Source organism: Scaptodrosophila lebanonensis, unplaced genomic scaffold (assembly GCF_003285725.1).
Source record: "Scaptodrosophila lebanonensis strain 11010-0011.00,11010-0021.00 unplaced genomic scaffold, SlebRS2 tig00000053-arrow-pilon, whole genome shotgun sequence".
Lineage (NCBI taxonomy): Eukaryota > Metazoa > Arthropoda > Insecta > Diptera > Drosophilidae > Scaptodrosophila > Scaptodrosophila lebanonensis.
The window spans coordinates 847,535-863,432 of NW_022060548.1; the positions used below are offsets into that span (position 1 = coordinate 847,535).

At 35.5% G+C, this 15,898-nt stretch overlaps 2 protein-coding genes across 4 annotated transcripts in view; one reads left to right on the forward strand and one right to left on the reverse strand.

Annotated features, from left to right (window-relative positions):
* Positions 1–3,048, forward strand: part of LOC115623319 (transmembrane and coiled-coil domains protein 2) — a 33,402-nt gene extending 30,354 nt beyond the window's left edge. For both annotated transcript variants that reach the window (XM_030517580.1, XM_030517581.1), the window contains 5 exons: positions 8–128; positions 984–1,088; positions 1,179–1,292; positions 1,404–1,579; positions 2,813–3,048. In XM_030517580.1, coding sequence (XP_030373440.1) covers positions 8–128; positions 984–1,088; positions 1,179–1,292; positions 1,404–1,579; positions 2,813–2,939 — 643 coding nt within the window. In that variant the 3' untranslated portion in view covers positions 2,940–3,048. The remainder of the gene's footprint in view (positions 1–7; positions 129–983; positions 1,089–1,178; positions 1,293–1,403; positions 1,580–2,812) is intronic.
* A 1,699-nt stretch (positions 3,049–4,747) lies between these two features.
* LOC115623385 (E3 ubiquitin-protein ligase RNF13) lies at positions 4,748–14,594 on the reverse strand. 2 transcript variants are annotated; one of them, XM_030517683.1, is made up of 10 exons: positions 14,307–14,594; positions 13,923–14,022; positions 8,808–9,084; positions 8,580–8,752; positions 7,510–7,604; positions 7,248–7,441; positions 6,989–7,184; positions 6,355–6,699; positions 6,148–6,268; positions 4,748–5,999 (listed from the first exon to the last, which is right to left on the reverse strand). In XM_030517683.1, exons 3-10 carry the CDS (start codon positions 8,907–8,909, stop codon positions 5,600–5,602), a joined length of 1,626 nt encoding a protein of 541 aa, XP_030373543.1. In that variant the 5' UTR covers positions 8,910–9,084; positions 13,923–14,022; positions 14,307–14,594; the 3' UTR covers positions 4,748–5,599. The 2 variants fall into 2 exon arrangements, with proteins under 2 accessions (XP_030373543.1, XP_030373542.1); XM_030517682.1 differs by lacking the exon at positions 13,923–14,022.
* Positions 14,595–15,898: the final 1,304 nt, after the last annotated feature.

The following is a 15,898-nucleotide window of genomic DNA, read 5'->3' on the forward strand; positions in this document are numbered from 1 at the left end:
ATTTTAGCTCCGGCAAAAGCCAATCTGGGGCCAGTCAATATCACATAGTGCTCAAGACACTGCTAACCGAACTGGCCGAGCGCAAAGAGGAGAATGAAAAGCTAAAGGAGCGCATTGAACGGTTGGAGGTAAGTAGAAAATCAAATGAAGAGGCAATCTTAATTCTTCAATAAGAAGATTTGAATAACTTGTACACCTAATTCTGGTTTTACACGATATTTTTTTTAGACGATTTTGATATAACAGAGATAAGGATTCAATTCTCTATTTTTGCATATTATCAATGTCTTTTTTACACGGTTGTTTCTGGAACCAATCTACCGTGTAAAAACAGAATAAGGTGTATATAAGAGGCATATCTTAGATATTCGAGGACCTTCATCATAATACTGTTGACTAAATCTGTTGCAATTGCGAAAAGATTCTTAATATTTTGCTATTCTTAAACGACAATACTATTAGTGCATTCTTTTGAAATCCGTATTGTTGATCGAATAAATAGGAATGGTTTGTTTTTAATAATTAAATTAAATTATTATTCCTTTAATTGTATTTCCTTTCTAACTCTTATTTCTTATGCGTTTGATATTTAAAGGAATTACTTGTATGTATCTTTGAAAAAAATAATTCAACTGAAGATACTGTTTGCCTTTTTGGTCTCCCAATACTAAACAAGCAGTACATTTTCCTGATTGTTAGTATATTTTGTACTAAAAGTATATCGGTATATAAACCACGTATTCCTTAATCTGGAGATATGCTAGTATATAAAATATTTTTCATTAGATGTCGAAAATAGTGAGTTAAACTTATATATTATAAAATCTTTTATAAATATTACGTTTTACAAATTATCATAAAATTTAAAAGTCCTACCCAACTTAATTTACTAAATTAAGAAAGCACTGCTTGATATACATATGTATATTGGTACAAGTATATACATAGGTACTTACAATACTTATTTTTAACATTTCTTGAAGACGAGCCAAAAGGAATTCAACAATTTGACCGCAACACTTGAAAGTGAACGCTATCGTGCGGAAGGACTGGAGGAGCAAATCAATGACTTGACGGAATTGCATCAGGTTTGTAAAGCAGCCCAGCACGCCAGACATCCTCTTGGCAGTCTGCCCATCATGCCCTAATGTGTGTGCTTGCTTGCCTTTTGTTTGTAGAATGAAATCGAGAATCTGAAACAAACTATTGCCGATATGGAGGAGAAAGTACAATACCAAAGCGATGAAAGACTACGTGACGTAAACGAAGTGCTCGAGAATTGTCAAACGAGGGTAAGTCCTGTCGCACACACAGTCACACAGTCACACACACACACACACACACACACAAGCTAAGGAGCACACTTATGCTAAATATATGTTTTCTTCCTACTCACAATACAGATTTCGAAAATGGAGCACATGTCTCAGCAACAATATGTCACCGTCGAGGGCATTGATAATTCGAATGCGCGCGCCTTGGTTGTGAAACTCATCAATGTGGTATTAACGATATTGCAAGTGGTGCTCCTGTTGGTTGCCACAGCGGCTGGCATTATAATGCCATTCCTTAAAACGAGGCAAGTACTACTAATACTAATCAGCCAATAATTCAAATATTGCGTATAATAAATAATGGTGATGAATCGTATCGTGTGAATGCTGATTGAGCTTCAAATTATAGTAGTGGGTTGAATTTTACTGAAGATAAAATGTTTTCACAATTCTGAATATGAAATCATCTACAACTAAGTGCTTCTATTCGAATATTCCGATAAGGCTTTCGCCACTAGATTTTCTTTTATCTTGTCAAATATACACAAATTAATATTTGTATGTAATTGAAAAATAGCTGCTCTTTGTCACTTTAAGAAAAAGACAAACACCATTGCCAGATCGACGAAAGTTTAATTTCAAAATTTGTAACGTTGTGCGCCAACAAGCCTACGCTACCAGGCGAACATAACTGGTAACTAGCAAATATTACACTCATGCGAATGTAAACACAAAACAGCTGGAGCGGATTTTGCTCCACGACTGTAAACAAACCAACTGATTTTCTATTGGCTGTCAAAGCTGGAGGCATAATGGCCGTCAGATCCTAACGGTGCTTGTCAAAATGTAAACAAATCAACTGCAGCTCTCATAGCTGAATCAAAAATGGCCGTCCGATCCGAATGGTGTATTGTTAATTACACTGAAGGTTAATAGTATTCAGACTGTACAAGTGAACTGAGTGCAATTCTATTTAAATAGCGATTTGGGTTTTTGCTACTAGGATTTCGTTTAGCTCAAGAGTTTTGATCTGTACATTTTCATGTTGTGATTGGAAATATGTGCGTTTTGGCATTAAGAAAATGATATTTTTCAATACAGAAATATGTAGTTACAAGCATTCTTTTTGTGATTAGTTAAGAGAGATCTTTCTACATATTGTTTCCGAGGAATATTTAATAATTTTTAAATATTGTTTATAAATTAATTCCCATTTTTCCCATACGCGTTTATTAAGTTATTAAATAGCTTTTTTTGTGTCCGTGTTCCAATGTCCGTACAAAGTTGCGTTTAAATGAACTTTAAAACATATAGATGATCGTTGAAATTAAATTAATTTTGTAGACAAAACTTAACATAAGTCGGCTATGCTATGAACAATTTTACATAATAACAGTATGTATTTTGTAATCTAACGCAGCTATTCGCATTTGCCTCACCTGGTACTTAAATGAGAAATTTGCTTAAGCTACATTTTAAAAGGACAATGAATTAAACTAATCCAGCTTACACAATCTTTTTTCTTATTTATTCCACAGAGTTCGTGTGTTAACCACGTTTCTGTCCATTTGTTTTGTCATCTTTGTGATACGCCAATGGCCCGATGTGCAGGATATAGGCGCAGGTCTGGTGCGGCATCTGAAGCAATCGCTGGTGGTGAAGTGAAGCGCCGAAGCTGCTGCACATTAATGTCGTACGATTATTTATTAAGTTCAAAAGTGTATATAGTTTATAAATAATATTTAACATATACTATATGTTTAGCTAAAGGAAATCATCAAATTTCTATAAGACAAAGGGAAAAAATCACATCACATACTCGTACATACGAACGAAATCCATGCAATACAACAACAAACAAAAAATTGTACAAAAGAAAAACAACACAACTATGCAAATTCGCACACACATACACACACATTTACAATTATACATAAATACATGCATCCATACACACATACATACGTATAAATATGTAATACATTTAGCAAAATTAGCTCTGCTAAAATTTAGCCGAAATTTCTAAATATGTAATAATTGCAAATGCAATGCTGACAAGTTTTTGAGCATAACTCAACTTTATATATATACACACACACATAAATATATATATATACAAACTATATAGCCATGCATGTGCTGTATTCAAAATGCATACGCTACCTTCTATACATAAAAAAAGAAGAGATACACTCTAATTATATACATAGTTATACGTACGCATACATACATACTTGTTCAACTTTTTGTATAAATTCATAATTTCTTTATCATTTTTATTTTATTTATAATTTTTCGGATCAAAATGTTAAAACAGAAATAATGTATGCCTACAATTATTGCAATTATTACGGTGGCCTATACAATTTTGTCTAATATGTAGAAGTATACGCAACAGAAAATATGTATACATATGTATGTATGTATATGAAACACATTTTAAATTGCTTGCGATAGCAATTAGCCAACAACTTCTACACTTGACAAGATAAAAAAACTAAACGAAAAGAAAAACAAACGACAAATATAAATACATACGTACTACATACGTAAGCATAAAGTTATAAACATGTGTTTTCCTTTTCCTACAAATATTTAATTGCCAACAGCGAAAGATCCAGCAGCCAGAGTTGTCAGGATGAACGACGTTCAATTTAAAATTTTGTCACGTTGTGCGCCAAATCACGCACTTCCAGGCGAACATAACTGGTAGCAAGCAAACACTGCGCACTTGCGAATATAAACATAAAACAGCTGGAGCGAAGTTAACTGCGCGATCCTAACTGTGCATGTCAGAATGTAAACAATTCAGCTTCTTTTCTATTGGCTGTCATAGCCGCGGCATAATGGCCGCCCGATCCTAACGGTGCAAACAACTGTCATCACATCGAGGCATTGCCATGCAAAAATAATGGTGTATTTTATGTCAGCAGTTGCTTTCTGCTCGTTTATGTTCGCCTGGTATTTAATGCTTATGGCACACAGCGCTTTAACATTTGAAATTCTGAACTAATGAGGAAAATTGTAGCGCCATCTGTCTGTGGCAGTGCTGCCAACTTAGTTACTTTGCTCACAGTTGCAGTGCTTTTCAAACCGCGATTGCAGGAAAAACATTAAAACTGCGACTGGTTTATAGCGTTTATAGTAGTTATAGAAAGAAGTTAAAAAACTTGATATATAATCAGATATTAATGCAGTTCATATCATTTGTATTCGTCTCTTTATTGAAATTATTGGTTTTTGTGAACAATTTTCATCAGTTGCTTTCGTTTCTTTTTGCTAATTGTTGTTAGTTTTGTTTCTTTTTTACTTTTGGGCAAATTAATCACAAACTAGCACTTATGAATTAATATTCTAAATTGCTATAGTATGATTTTTCTTGCTCTAGCAAATGGCCAGTTTTTGTTTTTTAATTGTTTAATTCTTTTTGCATTATTTGTAGAACTCCCCTGCTGACAAACAAAGTGTGCAAGAAAGGGGAACAGTTGCGATTTAGTTTTAATTTAATATGTTACAAAATTAACTTAAAATTAGTTAAATGTAGAATAACAGCATATACAGCACAAATATATTATATAATTTCTTTTCTCGATTTATTTTTGGAAGTCGACTTTCTTTTGCAGCACATTTTTTCCATCGAATTTGTGTGATGTGTTGAAAGTATTTATTATTACACATGCTCCAGTTTCGACTTAAGCCTAGGATCTCTAATAAACTTGTTCCAGCAAAGTACCTGCTCACTTTTTTCTATTTTTGGTTAATTTTTTATCGTTGGGTAAAAAATAATAAGAAAAAACGAAGCAATTGATTAAAATCAGTTGAACTTATTTTTTAAAACCTTTCTTGATAATTTCAATTAATTTCATTTTCTTTTTTTGTTGGGGAAGGGGAAGGGACTTTCTTGAATCAAGCCAATAATATGATACAGGATTAATATATAATGTATATAAAATAAATCACATTCTGTATATGCATAAGTATATATGTTTGTGTGTGTGCTTGTGAGGCGCACAACATGCACAAAATAATTGTTATACCTTACATATACATATATACGCGTAAACAATAATCAATATACACACACAACTCACAAATCAACGCTGAGATGTTTAACTATATATAGTATGTCGTAATAGTAAACGTTTTAGTTAATTGTTTAAAACAAAGCAGCTGGCAGCCACAGCTTTACAGAAACCCAAATTTACGCGTTCTATCGACTCTGTCTTTCTTTTCACCCTCTAACTTCTAATTTCTACTCGTACATAAATTATGGGGAAAGTTGCAAAGCATTATGCTTAACTCTACGACTGAACAATGTTTTTGCTTCATATGAGAAACTGACGCGAGCCTCCCCCCTCGCCATTCGGTGGCAGGGCGGCCACACCAATGCCCCCCTGTGTGGGTGTCTGCAAGAATTCCGAATCAACGGCCTCGCTAGCAGATGCAATACGATTGCTGCCGGGCGTGGTGGCCGCTATCGGCTCATAGATGGAACGGTGCGGTGGCATATCGTCATCGTCCTTAAAGGAGCCGCTTAAATTCGGGTTTAGGATGTTATTCGATGTGGGTGTAGCCAGAGCGGCGCTTCCGTTCCCTGATGTCGTTGCTACCACTGCTGCTGCTGTTGTTGTTGTCTGGCCAAGCAATCCCTGCGTACTAGTCCCTGCTTCCAGATGGTCCAGATAGGGTGGCGCTGCAACACTTACGGGGCGACGAAATAGGAAGCTGCGAAATGCACAAAAGTGTGATTAGCATACGGTTTGTATTAAAATTGCATAGTAGGAACTATTTAAATCGTATGAATACTTCACATCGCAGTTATATTGAGTTCAGTCTAGCAATATCAGTGGCTGTGGTAAGCTAACAATCTTACCCATTAATGCGCGACCACAGGGAGGGTGTTTCTCCGCTCAATTGCACGGCCAGATGTGCGGGCAAATTTGGTGAGCGGTCGAATGGATTGATACGACGCTGCGTGGATGGGGCCAACAGAGCTGCAGAAAATACAATGCTTTAGTAAAATCACAAAAAAAAGGAAAGGGAATTGGGAAAGCAGTAGCAACAAGAACAACAGACGCACCATCATCATCGGAACTGTCATTTTCCTCCGGCTGTGCTGCTTGGGCTGTTGGGGCATGAATCGATCCATTGTTGACCACTTGAGGGCGTCTGAATGTCCCATGTGTGGTGGTGCTGGCTGCGGCAGTTACCTCCTCGGTGCTGCCGAACGACGCTGCCTCTAAGATAGCATTTGCCTGCTGCAATAGGGGTGTGGTATCGTCGTCTGTATCGGTTACACTATCCGAAGAAGAGTGTCGATTCCGACTTGCACGCGTTTCGCCCTTCGTAAAAACCTTACGCTTGCAAATGGGGCAGACCCGACGATTCTGTGTGAGCCAGGGATCGATGCAGTGGCTGTGATAGGCTGTAATCGAGAATTAATATCATGTTAGAATCGTCTAATATAAAATATATTTAAAAAAACTGTATAAGAAAAATAATATTTTCGAAAACGAGTCATGCATACGAATAGAAAGATGTAATTAAAATAATATATAACTACATATATGTACATAGCACTGTCTACAAAAGAACTTTAAAAAGAGATAAAATATAGAATTGGCTGAAAATCGTTTCTATTGAAGTATCAATCTATTTCTTTTCGATCATAATTCGATTCATAAACCTATTAGTATCTGTATAACAATACGTACGATGCGAACACGGCAACACCCGAAGTTTGTCGTCTTCCGCAAAGTCCTCTAGGCATATCACACAGGTTTCGTACTTAATACTCGGATTATTTTTGGTGTAACGCAGCATCGGAATCTTCTTCAGCAAGTTCTTGGGCAGGCGATAGCGACGCATATTTCGCTGTTCGCGTATGCATCTGCAGATCATGTAAATAACCTATACAGATATAAATAATACAGATATTAGTACTATGTTGGTTCATTCAGCAAAACCAATTACCATAATAAGGAAACATAAGCCGATCAATATGGAAAATGGCAATAGCAATTGTGTATTGATGTTGAAGGGCAGCTCATCGTTTATAATGAGCACCACATCTGGGCTGTAGTACGACTGTAAGGCCTTGCCTGTGCTATGGCCTACGAAAACCGATTGTATGTGTATACCGGTGGAATTATCGGCGGACATTTGTTCTGAAAGTGAAGGGAACTTATTTGTTAGCACTAGTGCTTGATTGAATGAATTTATCATCAGTACTTACCCAAATCATCGCCCTCATTGTTATACACAATTACGGCATAGTAGGAAGCGTTCTGCGCCACCCGCACCTTCCGCTCAAATGTGCAATCCCCGCCGCTAAAAAGACAATTTGCAAATAAGGTTTACTCATCTATAGCTATTTTTATTTGAAAGTTGTTTCCCACTTCCTAATAAGTGCCACAAAGTTAAGACTAATGACAGTTTAATTATTTTTAAGATAATGCAAATCAATTTAGAGTTTTTAAGTGCTTGTTTATGTTGGGATTGTTTTTAAACTTCTCCTTTAAAGTCTCCTACAAATTCGAAATTATTTTTGTAGAGTAGTAATGGTTTCCTCGTAGAAATAGTTTCCTTGTATTATAATAATACCCTTTTCTTGGGAGTTAGGATGGGAATATCTTATGACTACACATTTGGTGACCCCGAGCTATGATTTAGTTTTGCATTTGGTGACCCCATCGTACGAACGAAATCCAATTATATACTCAACAATACATTCTACTAACCACCCGGAACTTTTTATCCATATCAGCTACTGAATTTGGCATGTAGACTGGTCTTATCCATACATAGATCAAGTTTATTACCAACCATAAATATTCACGTCATGCTTTTTGTTATTTAGTAGTCTTTTAAAAGACTGTGGAATGGGAGCGAGGGAGGTTGCCCGAACATATGTTGTAACATCCAGAGCATATATTATTGTAGTATACGGATTTATATAAAGAGATGCATCAGGTGAACTAAAGTTATTAAAAAATCGTCTCTTAAAAGCTGAAATTGTCCTATATTATAATACTTTAATTTATGTGGAAATAATGGGGTTTCAAAAGGTTTGCTCTGAAACTATAATTCCTACCTATAAAAAACTACCAATTCCGGTTTCACAATGTTTAATTTTGGATATTCCAAAACGAGGACAGTTCTGTAATTCGTAAACGACTTTTTCATTGCTTTACAGGGAATTTGTGAAGATAGAGATACCTTAATGAAATGAAGTATTCAAGTAAACATCCTATTGTCACTAAATAAGTGAAATAAGTGAAATGCTTCAAAGCTTAGGATATTTACCGTGATATGAGAGCCACAAATTTGGCATTTGATGGATAAATCGAACGTGGTGGTTGCCGCAATATTTCGCAAGCATATTGGGATGGATTCGCGGGCACGGCGTATACTTTGAGACCATTTGGTGGCAGGCTGGGACCGAAATGCGCCGGCAGATCGTTAAATTCCTCAAGAAGCTGTAATTGACAAAGATATAAGTATTGGTCACACAAATATCATTTCGTTGCTTGCCTGATTTGTCAGGGTCCTGTAGACCAGAACGTGCGCATTCACCAGCTTCTCACCAACGATGAAAACGAGTCCCAATACTACCCACTTCAAGACGCCGGCCATGCTGCTTTTGTTGTTGCTGCTGCTGCTCTATTCGACAAGATTTGGTTAATTGTGATTATGCTATAGCTTTTATTATCGTTTTTGCTCTTGACTCTGTTGTTGTTGTTGCTGCTGCTGTTGTGGCTTAGAACCATTCGCGATATTTGCATTTCTCATCTGTTGTGTGGGGAGGAAACTGCAAACACAAAAAAAAGTTTATAACTAAAGTTTGTATTAATTTAGTTATAAATAAAAATAAATGTTCAGAAGCAATATTAATGAGGCTAGAAATTATATGGCTTGCCTCTATTGTTTATAATGTTTCTATATATTTCAGTTTGTTGTATGGTTTAAGAAAGGAAAAATCAGTTCGATATGAGTATAGCACGACCTCTCGACTGATAATAATAAAAAGTTTACAAAATTTCTTTACACTTTTTTCATATTCTCGTGCTTATCTTTTTTGAATGGATAGTTCCTTTTATTTTTTCAATTCTTTTTATTCTATTTACCTCTTACTTTAGTCTGCTTAGAAATCTATTCTTCGATAGCCTTCGACAGTTCATACTTAATCGCATTTTCCTGTCTTTTCTTTTTTCTAATGCTTTAATTTATTTCACAAATAATATTTATATTTCTTTGTAAATTATTTATTTTACATTTCGTAATTTATGTTGTTTGATTAAGGAATGAATTAGTTTGCTTTTCAACGCAAAACAGTACATATGAGATACTTTTGTAGAAGAATGCTTTGCTGACCTCATAAGCAAATGAAATGACTGCATTTTTTTTTTGAAGATAAAACGTTTTCAGAAAACATTTCCTGGATAATTATTGATTTATTTGAGGCTTGAAACTTTAGTTATTTTAATTTTTAATTTTTCCTTATTAATTGCTGAGAGAACCAATAAGCTGGTTAGTATAATATTTATACTCTGTACATGAAATGTACAAGAGTATATTAGGTTTGCGCGAGCTGAAAAATGTAACAGGCAGAAGGAGGCGTGGTAGACCCCACAAAGTATATATATTCTTGATCAGCATGACAAGACGAATCGATTTAGCCCTGTCTGTCTGTCCGTCCGTCCGTCCGTCCGTATGATCACCTAGATCTCAGAGACTATAAGAGCTAGAGACACCAAATTTTGCACAAAGATGCCTTATGTGTGTACGCTATACGAGTTTGTTTTATTTTTTTGATTTTCCCCCCCACTTCCCCCCTATGGGGGTTTTCCCGATTTTCCATTCGTATAATCGCCTATATCTCGGAGACTATAAGACCTAGGAACACCAAATTTTAGTCCCAGATGCCTTGTGTGAATACGCAGAAAATGTATATTTTGGAATTTCCCTCCCTCCCCCCTCTCCCCCGCAAATGCGATTTTCTCTAACTCCCGTAATTCTTGGAATTTCGAACTAAAATTTTGGAAATACCACCAGTTGGTTATTATGTGTCCGTGTGTCAAGTTTCACTATGATAGACCGATTTAACAAGAAGTTATAGCCATAAATATATTTGCTACTGCAGCGCTGCCCACGGCTGTTGTTGATGTTGCTGTTTAGTTGACTGCGAAAATGCTTACACAGACACAAATAGACGCACATAAACATACATACACTCACATAGACGCAATTGCTTTGTATATGTGCAATTATATACCCTTTACGTGAGTTCAAATACCGAGAAAGGTAAAATCGATCAAATTTTTTTTAAATTTTCTTATTTTTTTTCTATAATTATTGTAAACATATGTACAGAGTATTTCAAAGTCGGAACACCCGACTTTAGCTTTTTTACTTGTTTTAAATTGTTGTGTTTCCAAAGCTGAACTCTTGATCATTTTTTAAAGTGACAAACTGACGACGAAGGGAAACCTGTTAAGACAAATAAACAAGCAGCTGCTGATAAGATAAATGGCTCGGCTATACATACGAGTATGTACATACATACATATGCATATACATAATTATCGACATACATATATGGATGTGCACTGAATAAGTATTTGCCTCTGCCTTTTATTGTCTATGACGCTGATACCAGCTGATTCCATATTGTTGACAAATCATTTAGTTTAAAATGTTTAAGCGCTCAATGCATTTACCATTTATAATATAGTACGCAGATGCATTTAAGCTCTTGAACGCGTGCATTGCACCGCTCTCCTTGAAGCTTTAGATCCGAGATTCAAGCGGTTATGCAACGCAATCAAAATCGGAATATTGACTGAAGTCTCGGCAGCTGCTCATTGTGCATTGTTTACTTATTATTGGGCTTGATTTATCTCAATTGGAATTCTTACTGGAATTCGCAATTACATTCATTTCCCTTACCAAGCCACAAAGCTTCTAAAAATAGCCTAGTCCCAATGCCAATGACTTTCTGCACAACATTTTGAGGGACATTATCAAACGATTCTTGTATATACCGGTTTAATAATGTGAGTCAGCTGATAACACAGAATGTGATTGTAATCGCCAAAATTAAATTTATGTGCCGGCTTAGGATAGGAACGCCATACCCGCATACATACAATGTACTATCTACGTCTAAACAAATGTGGAAATTTATAAGAAAATATTAAATGTCCGTACGCCAGTTGTTAATGAATATGGCACTCATGTGTTTGCACAAAAATGTCACAAATTTAACCACAAATGTACACATTTATGTGTCTGTATGTGTATATTAAGTTCCTAATTAAATAAAAAAACGTCACAAATCGCCCAGACACACACACACGCACACAAACGCCTATAATGTAATCCAACGTTAAAGAGAACGTGACTTTATTTTTATTGCACGAGCACACATACATACATATGCACACATTTTTAAATACAATAGGGAATAAATATACAGTGATAAGTCACTAAAGCACAGAATAAAGTAACAACAGTACAAAAGTAACAACAGAACAAATTTATCGTCAGAAAATATTGAAAAAGCGAGCTGCAACGTCACTTCTTAGATATTTGTTATCAGTTTATTAATGGTTTCAATAAAGTCAGTCAAATGAACCAGTCATGTGGCTCACAATGTGGACATTATTCAATGAATGAGAATTATCAGAATCATTGCTAGAGCTCTCTTGACGCACTGTCAGCGCAGTTTCTGTTCTAAGAAGTATTTATTTCATGATTTGGAAACTTATTGTAAGTCTTTCAAAGAGAAGATACAATATCTAAATGCAATATAGTGTTAACTCTTCTTCTTCTCTACTTGCTACCTGTTTACCTATACATATATAGATATGTATATCGGAAGATAAGTATAGAAAGTAAGAGCTTCAACGTCACTTTTAACATTGTTTCTTATCTGTCTGTTTATTGCTATCAGTTTTTGCTTTGCATTGCAAACATATTTTAAATTTTAAAGCATATTCTCTCTAACTGATAATATGAAGGAGTTTTACTAAATAGAAACATTTATTTATCAGCTATTTAATGCTATCATTTTTTGCTTTGCAGTTATGTCTTACTTTAGGTACAATCATTTTCAGAGAATCCTCCATTTTTGAGTGCTTGAAGGTGCTGTTAAAAAGATGCACAAGGATCGCCCAAGTCTTTTTTTTGTTTTGTTTGACCTATGTTGTCATAGGGCGGCAAAAGCCGCAATTTGTGTATCCACATAAAGGAGGAGGCGATAGAATAGAATGCCAATACTATGTGAAATAATAGTAGGTATGTAATGGAGTTTTTTTTTTTTATCATTTTGTCTGAATAAAAGACAAATTTTAATAGAATATTTACTATACTACACTAATTGGATCAGTATTATCATTATGATAAAAGATTTCGGCTGAAAAGTATAAGGTGATAATTTATAAAATACTTTTTAAATGCCAGCTGCCTGTTTTGATTGCATTGTAATTGATTTCATTTAATATTTTATCCAACCAGTTTTCTTTAATAGTGTTTTCTTTATTTCGTATTATTCGTGTGACAGCTGTTTTTGTAGATTCAAATTTCTAATAAGACGAACACTAATGTACATTTGTGCTGCCAGTTCTTGAGAGTAAAACAAGTTATAGTATATATAAATAGCTAAAAATATTTCGAATCCTGTTAAATAGCTAAGTTCCTAAATAAATTTCTTATTACTGTTCACAGATTCTCAAACTCTTGCGATTAATTAAGCAAGTTGTGAAAGATTTCATATTTATTTTTATATGCTATGACCACAAATTTCCAATATGGATCCAATACAAAATTCAAAAACCAGAAATATTTTTTTAACCTATACGACTATAATTTTATAAAAATCAAAAAATTAGTTTAGGGCTTTTTTTGTGTGTCGATTTGATCTTCCTTTGTAATATTGTACACCGTTATCATCTTTCTAAAAACTCCTTAACTAACAGAGAAAAAGCTAAATTGGCAACACCGATGTACATATGTATTTTTGTATGTAGATACAAACTCGTGCAAGTGCAGCTTTCAATATGTAATAAGACAGCTGTTGTTATTAGAACTATACTAACGATTTAATGTGAATTTCTTCACTCTAATTTTTAAGATTGAGTATACATATTTCTTCAACGGCAAGTTTTCACTGTACTATGGTACTATATAAAAGGGCGCAAATAATAATATGGAGCTGTTTTGATTAGATCTTGTGACCAGCAAGCGTGATGTTTGTCAGGTTCAATAGATAAACTATGCTATGACACAGATAAGTATGCACTTGCACTTAATCCAACATTAGTCATCTTAGTTAGGGCGCAGCTGATAAGCATAAGTATTTTCAAGGCAAATGATTTGGGAGGAGGGGTCACACTTTTCCATTGTGTTGACAAAATGCATCCTTTGCGATGTAATTATTAAACAAACAAACTTAGTTCCGTTCCGTAAGAGTTTTAATTAGCATGAACCTTTAGCTTGTTTTTATATTTTTTTGCTGCTGAGCGCACGAAACTAAAAGTACACACATACATACACATCCAGTTAGCACTGCCACCCGCACAACACAAATATTCCCACATATACAAACACAACAAACGCACATCGCACATACATATACACAACGCCTACCTTGAACTTTACAGCAAAAGGCACAGACAGCCCTCAAGGTTTTTATTCTTGGTTTTCACGGTTCTTGTAGTTCTTCTGCCGTAGATTAACACTAGTATGACTGCAGTGAAATCGGAAAAATTAACGCAGAATTTCAATTGAAAGTAACTGCAAAATTCAGCTACGTATGCTTTTGTTATGCTTTCTGGCGTCCAAATGTTTGTGTCTGTTTGGGTGTGTAAGTGCGCGCGTGCATACATAAACGGGTGCGTGTGTGTGTGTGCGAGTGCAAATATTTAATTAACACAATAACAAAGCATCTAAGCTGAACTGCTGCACTTTTTCACTCTGTCGCTTGCTTTGATTAAGGGTTGGGTACCCAAGCTTATTGCATTTTCCACTCACCTGGGTATTGTTTTTAAGAACACTTTTTGCTGGCCGTCGGTCGTTTTTTGTGCTTTTTTCTGTTTTTTGTACCACTACCACCACTACGCACTCTCGTTGGTCGTCGTCGCCATCGCCTATTGCGTTGTAATTTGGATTTTGGTTCTATATGATTTTTAGCACGCGCACACACGATGTAAGCTTCAGCACGGGCGCGAACAGTTGTGGGTAATTGTTATATGTTTAACCATTTTGGTATATTGTTGCTAATGTATTCCTTTTATTCGCTATTTTTTTCCTAGCGCACAACGAACACGAACTAGGGATGTGCATGAAAACATCGATTTAATATTACATTGTATCGATTTATTTTCAAGCGATAACTAACCGTTAAGTTGTCGAACAATTTTCAAAATAAATAAAACTTAGGAAATGTTAAATGCAGTCCAACAAAACAATGCAAATCAGTTATTTAATTTAATACATTAATTTTGTTTATTGCTTAAAGTCTTCATGACTTCTATAACTTTTTGTTGCGTTTAAGTAATTTATCGATTAATAAAAACAATGTCACCATATCGCAATTGTGTGTTAAATTTATATTTAATAATGAAATGAGCGCTAGATGGCTCTGTTGCTCTTAGCGGCCAGCCAACATTTCGAATCGACGGCCTTGCGCATAATTTACGTGCGAAAAGTAAGCTATAGGGCTGTAATTATATGGTTTTGTCCGCACTTACGGCTATTATTCTTATTGTTGAAACAAGTTTGTTTGATGGTACTACCTAAATAACCTTGAAATTGTTTAAGTTTTTTTGTGTAATTGCTACAGTTTGGGCATCATCGTTGAGGGGACAAAGCACGCAACAATATATTATTTTTGTGGACAGAGCCGCCTTATATGTATTCAATACCATGAACTTGACTGTGAGGTGTGCATTGACAAATAACCAAAAGCGTTGTCTAATTAAATTCAGCTCACTTGCTGCTCATAATACCAATGAATGGTCAAGCAATTTCGGTTGTTGGACCCAAAAGCTTCATCAATTGTCCACTGCCTGCGGCATGATTTACGACTTTTTGGTTTGTCACTGGGCAGCTTGCTGCCACAATGAGGAAATTAGACGAGAAAAACGCTCAATTACATGCATGCAACATGAAGCGTTTGTCGCTCCCCATTTTGTGCTCACAATCTTACCTGCTGCTGCTTACACGGCACCCAAAACTCAAGCTCTCTATTTTAGCTTCTTTGGCCATTTGTTTGGCGGCACTTACAAGACGGGTTGGCTTTCGGGCTCGAAACAGTTGGCCAGAGTGCCTCGAATGATTCAGACGCAAGAAACGCCGCGTATTCAGCACGTTAACGGTAAACGCACTCGACAAAGCGTCTCGTGTTGCATACAAAAAAGAAAAGGAGCTCCACAACCCAAATATCAGGAAGCGAAATTGTTATTTTGGAGAAGTGCTTTTTTGCATACAAATTGTGACACCGAAACATTATTCGCTGTAAATATTTGTGCTAATTGCCAATGACTGTAAAACTGTGCTCGTTTCCCAACCAAATTTTGCGTTATTGTTATTACTCTGCCCGCCAATATATGTACTCGTATATA

Coding starts and splice junctions, on each gene's coding strand:
- LOC115623385 (XM_030517682.1), bottom strand. CDS start 8,909: ATGGCCGGCGTCTTGAAGTGGGTAGTATTGGGACTCGTTTTCATCGTT. Junction 7,185..7,247: donor GCTTATGTTTCCTTATTATG/GTAATTGGTTTT, acceptor ATATCTGTATAG/GTTATTTACATGATCTGCAG. Junction 6,700..6,988: donor GGTGTTGCCGTGTTCGCATC/GTACGTATTGTT, acceptor TCTCGATTACAG/CCTATCACAGCCACTGCATC.